Genomic DNA, 16,846 nt, shown 5'->3' with positions numbered 1-16,846 from the left:
AAATCTATATCTATCTATAGATATAGATCATAGATATCTAGGCATAATTGTGTAATTGTAATCTACGGTTTTTAGCAAAAATAATAATATTAATAAAAACAATAAATTTATAATAACTATATTATATATGTATGGATAAGTAAAGCAACAAAGGCGTATTTATGTATTATGTATTTTTAAATGAAATTATTACACATAAAGAAAATGAAAACAATTAAAATAATATATACAATATATTGTATGCTTAGTAATACCATGTTTCTTATATAATTAACATAAATCAAATTTGCATATAGGTTTGTAATTTTCGATGTAATATTATAAATAGGTATCTAAGGTCTTGTGCAACTAAAAAAAGATAATTGAAATTACTTTTTGGCAATTTATATACATAAAAAAAATAAATAAATAAATAGGTGTATATGAGAAACAGCAACAATGTTCAATGATTGTATGTAATTTATAAAAAAAAAAAAGAAACGAAACGTTATTTGTAACAAATAAAATAAACGGAAATGCAAACTATTTTCTTAACAGCAACAAAACAAAAACCATAACATTTAATTCATGTTTTAAAGTCACTTAAAAAGCAGTAAATAAAACAAATTTTACATTTTTATTAACGGCAATACACACTTTATTTCAAATTATTTAATTTAAGCTTAAGCAATAATTCATTGCGGTTGCATTCAAATTTCAAACGGTCAAAGCATTTAAAGCTGACGCTGTTTGGTTCCACTTAATGCCGCCAGCTGGCGCTTTAGAGCTATATAAAAGCTACGCCACAGTTGCTTCGGTGTGTTGGTGCTTTTACCTAAAAGCTTTTTACGCTGCTCGCCATATGATTGCCGTCCTTGTTCTTCAAATGCGCGTTTAAAGGCCAAGAATAATTTTGACGCTGTCGCTGCTGCTGCCTGCCTTTTTCCACGTCCTTGGCCCCGCGCCGTACTCGATCTGTCTATCACTGTGTATCTGTATGTAGATGTATATGTGTGTAAGTATGCGTGTGTGCTTTCCTCTTCTTCTACCTACGCCAACAACTTTGCTACTCTTACTGTGTTCCCGTTCGTGTTGGCCTACAGACCTAATTTTTGCGTGTGATGTGTGTCTGTCCCGTGTGCCGTGCATAGTTTTTCCCGAAAAAAATACATACAGCGGAATAAACAAATAGGCTGAAAGTAAAAGGCATCACAACTAATGCGGGCACAATAAAAGTGAAATTAAAAGCAAAAGCAAAGCGCGCAATGCAACTTCAAGAACAGCAACAACAGCAACAGAAGACAGAAAATGAAAAATGTGTATTAATATGCGTGAGCAGTGCGAGTGCCCATAACGGTAGTGCAATTTTTATAAAATTATCACATATGTATGTATATACATATGCGTACGTATAGTGTGTGTGCTGTTGTTGTGTCATAGAATTGGAGCAGAGCACCTAGAACAACAACAACAACAACACAAATTAGCAGAGCGCCACAAGAGCAACAACAACAACAACCAGTAAATGTTTTTAAATGTGTATGTGTATGCGTGAATATATATGTACTAAGTGCGCGTTGTTCTCATCTGAGTTATTCGCAAGTGTATGTGAGTGTGTGTGTGTAATAGGGAATTGCATTTTGTTGTTTTTGTAGGAAGAGCTTTTCGCTTGTTGCGCGTGCTCGTCTTCCTCTTCGTTGTCGACGTCTACGTCTTCGTTTCTCTGTCGTCGTCGTTGTCGTGTTGTGCAAGAAGTTGTCGTCGTCTGCTTCGGCATAATTGCAATAAATTTGCTGGTTTTTTTAATACATAAAAGGAAGCAGCAAACGCCGACGCCACCGTCACCGTCGACATGCAAAAACAAATTCCATGCGCGAAAAACAACACTAAAAGCGAATAGCGAATAGTCAAAGCGAAAAACGAAAACGAAAAACGTAAAAAGAACGAAATAGCAAGAGAATTGGCGCAGCGCAAATAATAAGAACATACACTAGCGAGAGCAACAAAAACAACAATAAAAACAACAACAAGAATAACAGTGTGTGAGCGCAAATGTGTGTGAGCGGCGGAAAAAAAATATGCTGAAAAAGCTTTCGTCGACTACGACGACGACGACGACGTCGCAGCTGCTGCTGGCGCAGGCGGAAACTGCATCAGTGCTGATCGTAGCGGGGTCGCGGCCGCAGGGGCAACATGAATCACGCAAGTTCTTTTGCTGCTGCTGTGTGCGAATAGCCGTGTGAAGTGTACAAACAAATAGAGAAGGCGAACGGGCCAAAAACAACAACAATAATAATAGCACTTTTGCTTTCGGTCCCAACTGGTTTTAAGAACGACAAAGAGCAAAAGCAAAGTAAACGGAGCGCCCCAAAAGCAGCAACAGCAACAGCAACACAGAAATCTACAATAACAACAACAGCAGCCGCGTCTTCTTCTTGTCGTGATCGCTGTTGGGGTAGCGGCGCATGCGCTAAAGCGTCGCTGTCGACGTCACAGCAAGCAGCAGCAGCTGCTATTGCTATTTAATTTTATAATTATATATATACATATACGTATATATATTTTGTGCATAAAAGGTAAGTTCGTGTTTCATCTCTTCCCTGTTACGCCCCTGCCACGCTAGAAGCGATCAACTGTCCCAAGTCTCAAGTCTTTTGTCTAGTTGGGGTGAGCTTTTTCGGCTGTGGTTCCCATTGCGACTGCGATGCCGACAGCGAAAAAAAAGGAGAATGGCAAGGCAGAAGTTGAATGAAGTTAATTAAGTTCTGTACGAATTGTAGATGTTACTACACTGAAATAAAAGACCAATTTCTAAAATCAAAAACATTTGTTCTTATAATAAGAGCTTGGTCTTATTTGAAAGGTTCTCAAAACCAAGATGTGTTTTCTAACTTTAAGAAATTTATGTTTTCGACGCATTTTTATGACCAGAATTCGTTGCTTTGAGACTTGATTTTAGAACATTGTTTTTTATCAGTGTAGTGGGCTTTCCAGTTGGTTTGGCAACCATTGGAATTGCCAAATAGCTTGCAAACTGGAAGAAGCTCTACCATAAAAAAGTTAATTATGTTGTCGAGCTTAGGGAAGAAGAAATATAAATAAGAAAACTGAAAGTGGAGGCTCTAATTGGATTAAATGTAAACGGGAATTAAACAGTTGATTGTGCCTCGATCTTGTATAGAACTCTGCATTCAGTTGTGATATGCATTGAAAATTGGATATGATTGGGAATTTTAAATATATTTCTTGTTTTGATTTATCGATAAATTGAGTTAGTTGTGGCTTTATCTGAAGATTTCTTAATTACATTTTGATACCTCAAATCTATAGGTATTTCCAGAAATAAATATATGAAAAGTTAATGAATGTCTTAAGCATTAATCGAGAAACAAGTATAAATTAGTTTATTAATTATAATACATTGGTTTTCTTAGAATATTAAGATACGTTCATATAATCGTTTAATATTTTCACGAAAATTAATAAAAAGGTGATTAGAAAGTTAAAATATCTTATTAATTTACAAGTAATACTGGAGTTTGTGGATAGTTTTATCATAAGATCTCTTAATTATGTAACGATTATAGTTCTTTGAAAAAATACCAATTTCTTAGTATCCATGATTATAGTAAATAGTATTATTTTCTTTTTAAATAATAATACCTTTGAGTAAGTTTAGTAAGCTTCGCTTAAAAAGCTGCGTAAATTAAGCTGAACAACTCTCTTCAAAGCTTTCACAGAAGTTTGTATACAATGTACAATTTGACCTTGACCTACATTCCGATACCTTCTCATTGACTTTCATAGAAAAGCTTAACATTGTTGAGCTTCCGCTGTGTGCCCTTTTTTTTATTGTTGTAAAGTTTTCAATCTCTATTACCTTTAAATAGAACTTGACTAATTTATTTGTTATTTGTTGTTTGTTGTCATTTGCAGTCTTAAGTAATTACAACTACTATCGTTACCTGTGAAATTGCAACAACTAGAAGAACATCACCAACAACAACAAGAATAAAGAACATCACGAAACAACGTACAAAGCAACAATGAATAACTTTAATGTACCTTTGATGGCCGAGAGCAGCAGCAGCAACATTGTTAGCTATGCAGCTAGCAACAATGACAACAACAACCATCAACAGCATCACCATCAGCAACAGCAACCGCAACAACAACAGCACCTGCAACACCATCACCAACAACACCAACAACAACAATTGCTGCCACATCATCACAAGGATCAAATGCTTGCTGCTGGCAGCACACCAATGATTCCGTTTATCACCTACACACAACTGCAGAAGGACGCACAACAGCAGCAACAACAGCAACAGCAGAATTCCAATTCGAATCCGCCCGTTGATAGTTTTAGCACACTTCAGGCCATCAATGACAGCCAATTGGATGGTGGCGTCTCCCTAAGTGGACTCTGTGAACGCATCTTCGCCAGTCCAAATCCACATAGCAATAGCAATCACACCCCCAGCAATAATAACAACAACAACAACACAAATAACAACAACAACAATGTGGATGACAAGTTAACAACGCCATCTAGCGGTGGTGTCATCAATAATGGTGCTGTCATCATTGAATCAGTCACAATGCCATCATTTGCCAACTTATTGTTCAACAACAACCGCAACAACCACAACAATCACAACAACCACAGCAACAACAACAATCAGGCTACAGTCAATGGTGTTGAGTCTTTAAATAGCATTGATCCCGTGTTGTTGCAAAAGTCAAACACTATGGAATATCATCAGCTGAAGCCGTTGGAGAATGTTGCAAGTTCTGCTGTGGCAGCTGTTGTAAGCACCTCAAGTTTCCTTAGCTCAACAACGGCGCAGTTGTTGGACTTTGAGGTGGTTGCCACTAAGGATACATCAGTTGTTGTTGTTGCTGGTAATGGTATTGCTGATACAACAACAACTGCTGCTCCCGCTGCTGCAGCAACAACAACAACCACTGCCAATCGTAGCTCGTTGCACAGCATCGAGGAATTAGCAGCCAGTTCCTGTGCCACAAACAAAACAACAAGCAACAATACAACAAGTACAACACAACAACAACAATTGCATCATCAGCAACAACAACAACAACAGGCTGGCAATCTCAGTGGCTCTAATCTCAGCTCAGATGATGAGTCAATGTCGGAGGATGAATTTGGTCTAGAGATTGATGATCATGGGGGTAAGTAATCTTATTAGTAACTTTTCTATTATTGATTGATTCCACGTAAAATCCTTGAAAATGTGTTTGCAATATTCTGTTGCTTGCTGCACAAAATTGAAAAATGCTTTGGAAATACTACGGATATTAAATAATGAAAATACAAGTGTAAAGTTATCAAATACGACGAATCTACAAAATATATAAATACATGAAATGGTGAATAATTAAAAATATTACTGAAAATTAAATAATAATGTTACGATGTAAAAATTATACAAAATTTATAAATATAACTTATAATAAACTTATAATAAAAGAAAATAAAAGTCAATAATAATATAAAAATATAATAATAATATAAAAAAATTATTATAATTCATAAAAATTGTAATATTCTTACTTGGGTCTTTTATGCACTCCCTGATTATTTTTCTGAACGATGTAAAGGTGTGTCATTCCACACGACCACATTAAATAATAATATTATTATTATTTAACGCGGTCTGGCAACGCCAAAGTAATCGTCTTTGTGGGATTGAAAGACTGTAAACACTTTTTAGTGTAAATACTAGAAGAGAATATTATCAACTTTAAAATTTAGGTGACCTTTAAAAAAGGAATATGTGTGTAAAAACTACAAACAAATACACAAAAGCTTATAGTGGCAAGAGGTTATAATTAATTACTATAACTAGATAGAGATGGTCTCCAATCTTATAGGTAAATAACTTAATTTGATTGTATAGTGAATAAAATATATCAAAATTGACTGAAAACACATTAAACTACTTCAGTATAACTGAGTATCTGACATTTTATCTTTATTAGTTTAATGTAAAGTCCTTGAGAGTATATTTTGTATAAAAACTGAATTATTTAATTTTTAATCTTTTAAGAACAAGCAATATGTTAAAGTAGTTAGATTTTAATCAAATATAGATTCAGTAGCAAAACTATAAAAATATCGCATTAAGTTTGGATGTTAAAAGTATTCTTGTCAAAAACTGCAACTCATTAAGTTGAACTCATCTTTAAATCTCCTCTTGAATTATTTGAAGGTTTTTCTTAGAAAAATGCGCAATGTAAACCTCAATAAGTTCTCGTCTTTTATATAAAATTTGTTTATGCTAAATCCAATGTTGCTATTTATTTATCTTACAATTCAATTATTAACTATCATTAATATTCAAATGATATTTTAATTTTTTTAATCATCAAGTTTTTTTTAAAATTAATGTCGATGATTTATATGATTTTCAAAGCCACTCTTACTTACAATATTTATATTTGTTTTATGAGCATATTTACCCATCATTCGAACATTTCCACTTGATTTCGATGCGATGAGTTGCAGTTCAACAAAGATTGTGTATCCTTGGCACTTGGTTTTGGTTTTATTTTTGGATTTCTTGGTTGCCGTCAACTGTTTGCCAAGTGCAATGTTAAATTTGATAGCTTCACAGACAGTCGTCCATATTTGTGCCACATGGGGCGATCATAAAATGAACTCGCAACCCGACTACACATGCTGCAACTTGCACTCTGCTGCTGTTGCATGCAGCGCAGCCATAAAAAGTCCAATTGCAATGCCACTAACCCACTTTTATGGCACAAGCTGCATACAAATAAAAAAATAAAATAAGCAACACAAGCAAATTGCAATGCAAGCCTCAACTGAACGACTTGCTGCTACTCTGTAGACTAGTGATGTATTTGTTTTCAAATCCGTTTAAATTTAGCTTGAAAGTTATATTTCTAGAAATCAAATTTGAACTTTATCTAAATATACTACATAGTATCTATTTATTCAAATTGAGCTTCTTTCAAAAAATCTTTTTAAGAAATGTAAAGAATTCCTTTTTGCGTTATTAAACATTGTTTCATGTATTTTTATACACACATGATTTGATTATATTTAAACATGCTTAACAAAAAAAAGATTTGTTATGATGATATGAATATGGCAATGCGTGCCTAAAGATATTCAAAGTAAAAAGAACTTCTAATATAAAAAAGAGACTAATATTACATTGGATACTAATTGAAAGTATTTAATTAAATTGAATTAGATACTTATTAAGCTAAATGTGTACTTAAATAAGTAGTAAATACCCGTTTTTGATGACATAACTATAGGGTACAGCAGCGCATGCAAAATCCAATGTCAGCATTCCATCAAATGGCATCCGTTTATCTGACAAATGCGTAGAGAAAATCGCAACGCAATTCAAACGTTAGACGGAGACGCGACTCAATATAAAGCACTTTATGTTGTTGTTGTTGCTATCATTGCTGCTGCTGCGTCACGCAGTTGCAACTAGTTGTTGCTGTTATAGTTGTTGCCTGACATTCAGCAATGTCAGGCGTCTCGTCGCCCACTTTGGCGACCTTCAACGCACTTTATGCAGTTGCACATAACTAAATGCAACGTGCAAACATATATATGATGTATGTGTATGTGTGTGCTTGTGTGTATGTATTGGAATACCCACAAGTGCAGGGGCGTTGCTATAATCCTTAAAATGGAGCAAGGTCGTTGCGCATTAGAATTTGGGTCAAGCGCACGTCTCGTGTTTTTTTTTTCTCGTTTTGTTTTCTAATATTGGAGATTGAGCACAAGGATGCACACACACAGACATACACACATACATATCAATTGCATAGAAATTGAAGGTCACATTTGTATGCGTGTTCGTTTCATGCTTGTATGCGTGTCTGTGTGCATCAGTATATGCAATGCGCTCTCTCTCTCACTCGCTCTCGCTTGTGCTCTCTCTCCCCCCCATCCCCCACTACTGTTTGTCTGTGCTTTTCGCTCTTCGAGCTTTGGCTTGCGCTTATGTTCTGCCTCAGTTGATTTAACGCCGCGTCGCCGCCCACTGCAACGCCGGCTGACATTGACACAGATTATTGCAATGTTTGCGACGTCGCGACGTCGCCGCTGACTGCGACTGCGACTGTGTTAGCTGCGACGCGTCGCGCCGTCTATTGCATACCTCAAAGGATTTAAATGGGTCAAAGTCAGCCGCTTGTTGCTGCCGACTGTCGTTGCTGCCGCTGCCGCTGCCTCTGCCTCTGCCGCTGCCTCTGCTGCAGTTTGGAAATAGCTAACGAGGTCGCCGACGACGCAAATTGGGGCATGACATTGAAGTTGCCAGTGCATATTTGTTGCGTTTGCTGTTTCTCCAATATGTTTTAAATGCATTACAAGGTTCTAATTTAGGCCGAAGGTTGAGACTGCGACGCCGGCAACGTCGACGTCAACGTTGACCAAGGACTATGTTGCATGTCCTTGCCACGGCCCGACTGTGTGTTGCGTGCTGTATCAAGGTCAACATATGTATGTTTGTATTTATGTATGCAAATTGTGTCTGCCACGTTGTCTGCTTTAAGTTTTGCCAGCTTTTAATTTCTCGTTGGGCCTTTGATTTGACATTGAAAAAGGATTTACGCTTACCTTGAAGGATTTTGTGCTTTAAGCAGCTTTAAAGTGGAACTGAAATAATTAGGATGGGTATTAAATCGATTGTGTGTGTTATCGATAACAACGTTAAGCGTTTAATAGCTTTTAAAAATAGAACACCTTTTTTTGTACTCGATAAATCAGATCGATAACACTACGGATCTTTATTTTAGTTTGAAATTTAAGTTGATTTCTTTCCAATCAGACATATATCTAATATAATATCGATTTTAGTTTCATATATTTTAGCATATTATCAATAACATCAAAACAAGTCCCACATTATATATATTACTAACGTTTATTTATTCTCATGGTTGATTGATTTCTTACATTATTCATAAATATTCCAAAGCAATTAACAAATGTTAAATGGTCCCACAGTTTCGAAATATCCTCCAGAATGGTCATTCACATTGTTTTGCATTATAGGTTATTGTATCTTGGATTATTCAATTTGAAACCTCAAATGTAAACCGCAATTTGTAATTGAAATACAATTGGCGTTAGTCAAGCGATCAGAAATCTTGTAAATGCTACCAAGGATGCAACATTGAAACTATAGAATATGCACACTATATTGTATGACTCGACAGAGTGTAGATGTGTGAATGTATTAAATATATACCAAATCGTATTGTTTTAAATGTATTATTCAGCTTAGATAAAGTTGCAATGGTTGCACCCTCTAAATTGGTCAGAACTTATTCGTTCAAACGAAACAATTTAATGAAATTAACTACTTTAATAAAATGCAATTAGAGGGCTTGAAATATGCACTTGCTATTTGTGGCATTTTAATTTGGGTAATTATTAAGTCATTGTATAAAGTAAGCATATAGAAAGAAATTGGTTCCAAAGAAAAAAGATTTTGCTTAATCGTGAATTAGTTGTTAGTTATTTAGATAAAACATGTTGTTACTTTTTATTTCCAACAATTCTTTATTTTGTCAATACAAACCTATTATGTTTTTGGACAGTTCTTTTTAGAATCCCAACTTTTGCTTTGGTGTTTCAAACACTGATTATCTTTGTTCTTTAGTTTTTCAAAATAAAGATCAACGTATTAGAATTTTAGTCAAATCCATCAATGCCCCAAATCCTTAATGTTTAATCCGTTAATTTATATGGTACATCACACTGGAATTATGTGTTTTAAAAACTACATCTTCGAAAAACAGCTAGCTTGGAAATAACTATAGATTTTTCACTTACCACAATGAAATTTTCTTGGTGATATTTGTGATTTACCATAATAAATTCTTTCTTTTGCTCTTTTTCAATAGCCTCTTTGATTTTCGAATGAGTAATGCCAGATGGAAATTTATAACAATTCCATCTTTACTTGTCTTTCATTTTGATTCTTCTATCACTTAAAAAATCAGTAAAAGGGTATATTGTGTTTGTTGGAATGTATGTAAAGTATATATATTCTTGATCAGCATCAACAGCCGAGTCGATATAGCCATGTGTGTCTGTCCGTCTGTCTGTCCGTCTGTATGAACAAAAGGATCTCAGTGACTATAAGAGGTAGAGCAACCAAATTTGGCACACAGATTTCTGTATACCCCATGCAGATTAAGTTTGTTTCAAATGTTGGTCACGCCCCCATCCGCCCCCGTAAATCTCGATAAATTACCACACCCACAGTTTTCAAAAAAATAAGTTTTTTTCTGGTAATTAACGTTTAACTATTATTATTATCTATTATCTCCCTGAATCGCATCAAGATCGGACAAGTAGAACGACAGTTATGGCGAATTAATGTTTTCAAAGTAATTTCTGTAAAGTTCCTTTATATATATAAAAATAAGTAACGGGTATTCTATGGTCGGGATCTCGACTATAGCCTTTCCGACTTGTTTAATTTGCAATCTTTTGAATATTGTTTTAAAGCAATTGTCTCTCACTCACACTTTCGGTCTCTCTCTCTCTCTCTCTCTCTCTCTCTCTCTCTCTCTCTTTCTTTCTTTCTAATGCTATTTCTATGTCTGGCTGTTTGTTGTTAATATTCTCGCATTGCTTTGGCCATTTTGTTGTTGACCTTAACTCGAAATTGAAAAATTGCCATTGAGAGTTTTGGCTAAGTGGCTGCCGTCTCGAGAGGAGGGAGGTTCTGACTCTGTCTCCCTCTCCCTCTCCGCCTCGGTCTCTATGGAAAAGTGTGCTAATGGGTCGCCAGTTGACCCTGTGCTACATTTTCAACTAGCGACGACAGCGACGTCGACGTCAACAGCGCTGCTTGCACAAATTTTGCATTTCAATTGCAATTTTCCAACGTGTGGGTGAAGCGTCTAGAGAGGGAAGGGAAGAGGGAAAGGCTTGCCATTTTGCAGCCAAGCGAGCAAGAGAGACAACCAGATAGAGTGAGAGATAGAGAGAGTGCAAAACGGAGAATTTGAGCTTTAATTGCATTGATTTTCCTTATTTTGTTTTTGGTATGCTGCTCATTTTGCGGCATGCTCTCTTGCTCACGCTCTCTCTTGCTCTCACTCTCTTTCTTGTGTATATGTATGTGGGGGCCTGCACCCTGACCTAGTTACATTCTCATGCATTATATTTCTTGAATTTTTTTTTTGTAATTATTATTTTGCGCATTCCACAAATGCAACAATAATAACAACTATAAATAACAACAATGAGAACAGTCATAAAAATACAAGATATATTTATTATAAATAAATAAATGTATTTTATACAAGGCTGCAAACCTCCAACATTTTGTTAAAGGTTCGGTTCGTCGGTTCAATTTCATACAAATAAAATATTTTTATTGTTATACATTTTTCTCTACATTTTAAACTAATTAAATTTAAAAAAAAATCAAATTTTGATTATAATTTAAATTTATTGAAGACTTAAATATGATTTATTTTAACCCAAAGTCTCAAATAATTGCGTTATATTAAAAAACCATACAATTTATGTAATAATTTTTTATTCGAACCGATCCTTTCAATTTAGGCTGCGGTTCGGGTTCGCAAAGTCAATAATTTCAAGGGTTCGGTTCATGATCCGGTTCAGGCTGCTTAAAAATCTGAACCGAACCGGTTCTACGATGTTTGGTTCAGAACCGGTTTGCAGCCTTGATTGTATAAATTTAAAAGCGCTCTTTTTATTCAAATCTCGTTGATTATAAAAAAAATATTATTATATTATTCTAAATAAATATTTTTAATTAAGCTTTTTTTACATTTAATTGAAACCTTTTATTATTCTTGTTATGTTAAACAATTTATAATTATTGAATAGAAGAACAGTCATTAAAATTTAAGATATTTATTTGTAATAAATAAATAAATACATATATTACTTTTATTAAAAGAAACTCTTTTATGTGAAATAAGCTAAAATTATTATCTTAAATATTTTTAAAATCCCATTTTTAATTGTCTTTTATTACAAAAAATAACATTATTTAATTAAATATTTTCTTCTACCCTTCTTAAACAAGTTGCTCTTGTTTTTGTTGCTATTACTTTTCTAATTGCTCAATTTACTGAATATATGTATGCGCTGTATGTTACTCGGTTTTCTTTTTTTTTACTAGCCAACGTCTAGTTTAACTCAAATTGAACTGACGCCTTCCGGGAGACAGCAACTTTCCGCATTCTATAGGCAATATATCAAGTAAAGACATATGTACATATATGTATGGGAATGTCTTTATTGTGGTCTTTAACTGCGTTGTAATAGAACATTTTAGCAGCACACGATGCTGTTATTTTGTGTGTTTCCGTCTTATCTTTTGGTTATCGCAGCGTATACGTAATGCACAATTTATGAAATGTTTATTACGTATACGTCATGTGTTTAATGATTAAGGTGCACTGATAACTCGCTTAAAGAGTTTAAAAAAACACTGACAATAAGTTGTTAGCCATTTACACGATAAAAGAAACAGTCAACTGTTAAATAGTTTTAAATTCTCGATAATTATGCTGAGGGAATACCAAAGCTTAAATTATTATTGAACTAATTACACTTTGAAATCCAAGTACATATTAAAAATTTTTGAAGAGTACTTGTTGTTGTTATCTAGTTAACATAATAAATTAATCAATTGATAGATCATGCTTAGGAAAAAGAAATTCAATAAAAACTTAGAATACAGTAGAATACTGTTTGTATTTTTTCTTTTCAAAAACTTGTAATATTTATATAAATGTTGCTATTTACAAAATACAATGCCTTTGCATTTATACATATTTAATATTTAATATGTTATCATTAGTATTTATTTCAATTCCTTTATTGTAGCACATTTATTTATCACCATAGCCTACTCTCATTTCGCCCCACGCTTCGCAGCGACAGAAATGTTTGTAGTTTTTTTTTGCTTTAACTAAGACGAAAAAAAAACGTTAAAATGCTTTGAAGGCGGGCCACACAAGCACACACACACACACACATAGTCAAACTCACATAACGATTACGTACAAACAAGCAGAGCTTTCGTTGAGCTTTTGCGACTGCATGCGTGTGCGTTCGCAATGCATGCGTGTGAGCTAACTGTGCTAGTGTGTGCGTTGAGTCTGTGTGCATAGTTGGGCGTCGCTGCAAAACAACAACGACAACAACAAGAATGGCAACAATAACAACAACAGCAAGAAACACAAACTATGGCGATCCTCAGGCAAAGCACAGAACAACGCAATCAACAGAGATAGCAAAAAATAATGATACAGATACAAAACAGCTTGAAAGCTATTTATACACATGTACACAAACATACAGACATACATATATAGTGATTATATATGTATACATGCTTAACACATGCTAGCTTGCAGTGCAAACTACGCGAAGCAAACGCATGTGAGAGCTTTTGCTAGAAACAAAAAAAAAAAACAATCAAAAAGCTCTCGAGAATACAAAACTTGCAGTTTAGGTAAAATGGGTCGGCAGCAACTGCTGCGCCGATGACGACGCTGACTGAGACGACGCGTCGTCACGCTGGCGTCAACGCAATGTGCATTGATAAACAGCAGCAGTAGAAGCTGTGACAGGGCGGTGGGGAGAGGGAAGGGGTGACGTCTTATTATCAATTTTACTCATACATTTAAATTTGCTTTATTGTTGCTACTTTACTTTTGCGCTTATTTAATCCGACAAAGAATAAATTATATTAATTTTTGAAAATTACTTCTCTAATTATTGTTGTCTACTGCATTTTAATTGATTTCACTTTCTTAAGAACATTACAATATTCTAGGGTATTTCATCTTCGTTATATGATTATATGAACGTATTTTTTTTTTGTTTGTTTAGCAAAATTGTTGCGGCAGGTCTTGATATTTATTTATTTATTTACCTTTTTGTTGTTGCTGATTTGTGTAATGTACCTTCTTTCTTTCTCTCCCGCTCTCCCTCACTCCTATTTCCTTTTTGGCTATCTGCATGTCAGCGTGTACATTATTTATGCAGCAATTATGTTTATTTATGCCTTTTGTAGTTGTAAATTTAAACCCTTTCAAATTTAAAAATAACTTTGTTTTTGTCGCTGAACTGCAATTTTTTTCAATGGGTAAGTTGCGCTTACAAAGAGATAAGCAATGAGCAATGAGAAATGAGGTATGGAGTGTGTCTTACCTAACTGTTGACTTGGTTTTTGCAAATAGTTGTGATCAAATATTTAAGAGTTATTTATAAGCGCAAAGGCCTACATATTTTTTACTAGTTCAAAAATATGTATTAATAATTTTGAAAATATTTGCTATTGATAATAATATTTGTTGATATCATTAATCTCAATTAATTGTAGGATCATAAACAGGAAAACCTGGAAAACTAAGCTATCGAATGTTTGTTCTTTTTCTTAATAAGATCTTTTAAATAAATATGAACATGAATATGAATTTTAAAGTCAATGAATATATATGTTGAATATATATTATTCTAAAAATTTGGTGGATATGTTGCACTCGTTATATTGATTGTCTTATCGATGCTTGAAAGTAATTACAGCTTTTAGATCTTTATCAAACCCTCGTCAATATTCTCTTATTTTGAAACATCTGCCTACTTGATATGATATTATAAAATCTGATTTGATTTCTTTTAAAATTGTGATGTTTCACAAGTCACGTGATTAGCGGTTTGGTTTCTTCAAAGCTTTTCACTCGAAGAACTCGAGGTCAATGTGAATATTTTGTGAAATATTATGTGTCATTTATTTAAATAAAATCATGTGCATATTTCATAATTAAATACATATATGTACACTTAAATGAGCTACCGAAAGACCTTTAAAAACTGAAATTTTTACGACAAATAATAAAAAACGAAAAAAAAATAAATAATAATAAATTTACACCATGTGCCTGCCCAGCGTCCAAGTGCGTGAGTCGCCACCTCTGTAAGTCTGTCCGGCCGACGGTTTGATTATCTGTGTTTGGCTGTCTGATATGATGTAACTTTGAATTTTTGTACCCTTACTTAAGGGCATATGAGCTTTATTAAAACGCTATATTTAAAAAATGCAAAACTATTGTTTTTATTGCTGAGAATACCAAAGTCTTAAGACTATCATTAACAAAACAATAAAGCATGTATTTACATGCAAATAAAAATTATTAAATCAATTTACTAATAAATTTGTATATATTAGGGAAAAATTATAAGTAAGACAAAAATTAATTGTTTTTTTATATTTTATTTTTTTTTTATTATTTTTAACTAAATTACAAATAATTATAATTGCTAAGAGGTATCAGATAGATTTGGAATTAGCAGTATTTCTATCTTTAAACAAACTCAATTTTTAGCAATTCAAAATATCGGATCCAATATGGCGGACATTTTTATAAAAAATTTATCCGATTCATAAACTCGTTACTCGGCGGCTTTTCTGGGTCGCTGATTACAAATTTAAAGTAAATTTTTAAGAATTCATCCAATTTTCAAAAGAACATATTTGATGGTAGATTTAATAAGATTTACTTTTAATAATTAGAGTCAAATATTGAGAATGCTTAACATATTTTAAAATAAAAATAATAAATATTTAAGCTACTGTTAATAAAGTTAAGTATATATTTTCTCTTAAAGCCATGTTACTTTAGTAGTGAGATAAAAATATTTATTCTAAAAATCAAATAAATCACATTATTTGCATTATATTAATTTGGATAGGGTATTTGGTTTTTGTTTTTGTATTCTCTTTGTCACAATGTTGCTAGCTTTTTTTTTGCTTCATATTTAAATTATTTGTAGTATTTTTTTAAAATTTTGCTTATAATGTTATTTGTTGTTTGTAATTGTTGTTGTTTTAGCTTATTGCTGATACGACAGTTGTTGTTGTTGCTGTTGCTCAGCGACGAATCGTAGATTGCCGAGCTGATGGTTCGTGTTGTGTGTGTGTGTGTGTGTCAGCCATTGCTGCTGATAGTCGTCGGCAAAGTATTAAAATACGCGTGCGTAGTTGATAGCTGACCCACTTTGCCATTTGCATGGCCTACTGCACTTGGCCAAGTTTTTCTCTCGCTCGCACCACACCTTGGCGTTTGCGGAGCAAGCGAGATAGCCGAGACAAAAAAAAAAATACGAAATAAAAAAATAATTTATAAAACAATTTTTTAAGACGTCGTGTTTTGTTACGTTTAGTTTCGTTTCGTTTTGGGTTTTGTTTGCTTTTTCGTTTTGTTCGTTGATAAGCGAATGTCAAATAAAGAAATATAAAAAATTACTCATACGCAGCGTTGTGCTAGTGATACTACTATAAAACGAATTATTTTGCACAATAATATGTAATAAGTTGGAAAATTTAGATCATGGCAGCCATTAAAACATTGTAATAATAATTGCAAACAAACACACACACACACACACACAAAAGCTACAGCTAAATAAACAATATACTTAAAACTCAAAATTAAAACAGACATTGAAACTGTTTTTCTCCATGCAGCTTCTTCTTCTTCTACTTCTTGCTCTCCCTCTTCTTCGTTTTCTTCTCTTCTAGTTTGTTTATTGTTTTTTTATTTTTTTTTATTGTTATTGCTATTGTTGCTATTCACGTGCGCTTACATAATCGTCGACACACACAAAAAATTGCGTAAAATTTTTGGTTCAATTTTTGTGTTTCGTATTTATTTCTTTGCGTTCAATTTTGAAATGAAAATATACTGAATTTATTTCGTTTTTTTTTTTGGGCCTATTTGTAAATGATTTTTTGGCACTCGAATTTGTTTATTGTGCAAATGGTTTGCTGTTGAATTGCGGCTA

The 16,846-nt window shown here is 33.6% G+C and overlaps 1 protein-coding gene across 1 annotated transcript in view; it reads left to right on the top strand.

The window, feature by feature from the left end:
- The first annotated feature begins 1,507 nt into the window (after positions 1-1,507).
- LOC117787729 (nuclear hormone receptor FTZ-F1) overlaps positions 1,508-16,846 on the top strand; it is a 50,515-nt gene continuing 35,176 nt past the window's right edge. Inside the window, exons 1-2 of the mRNA XM_034626329.1 lie at positions 1,508-2,555; positions 3,916-5,175. Coding sequence (XP_034482220.1) covers positions 4,026-5,175 — 1,150 coding nt within the window. The 5' untranslated portion in view covers positions 1,508-2,555; positions 3,916-4,025. The remainder of the gene's footprint in view (positions 2,556-3,915; positions 5,176-16,846) is intronic.

Source organism: Drosophila innubila (genome assembly GCF_004354385.1).
Source record: "Drosophila innubila isolate TH190305 chromosome 3L unlocalized genomic scaffold, UK_Dinn_1.0 0_D_3L, whole genome shotgun sequence".
In the NCBI taxonomy this organism is placed as follows: domain Eukaryota; kingdom Metazoa; phylum Arthropoda; class Insecta; order Diptera; family Drosophilidae; genus Drosophila; species Drosophila innubila.
The sequence above is the reverse complement of the archived record's forward strand: the minus strand, read 5'-3'. Positions and strand labels throughout refer to the sequence as shown.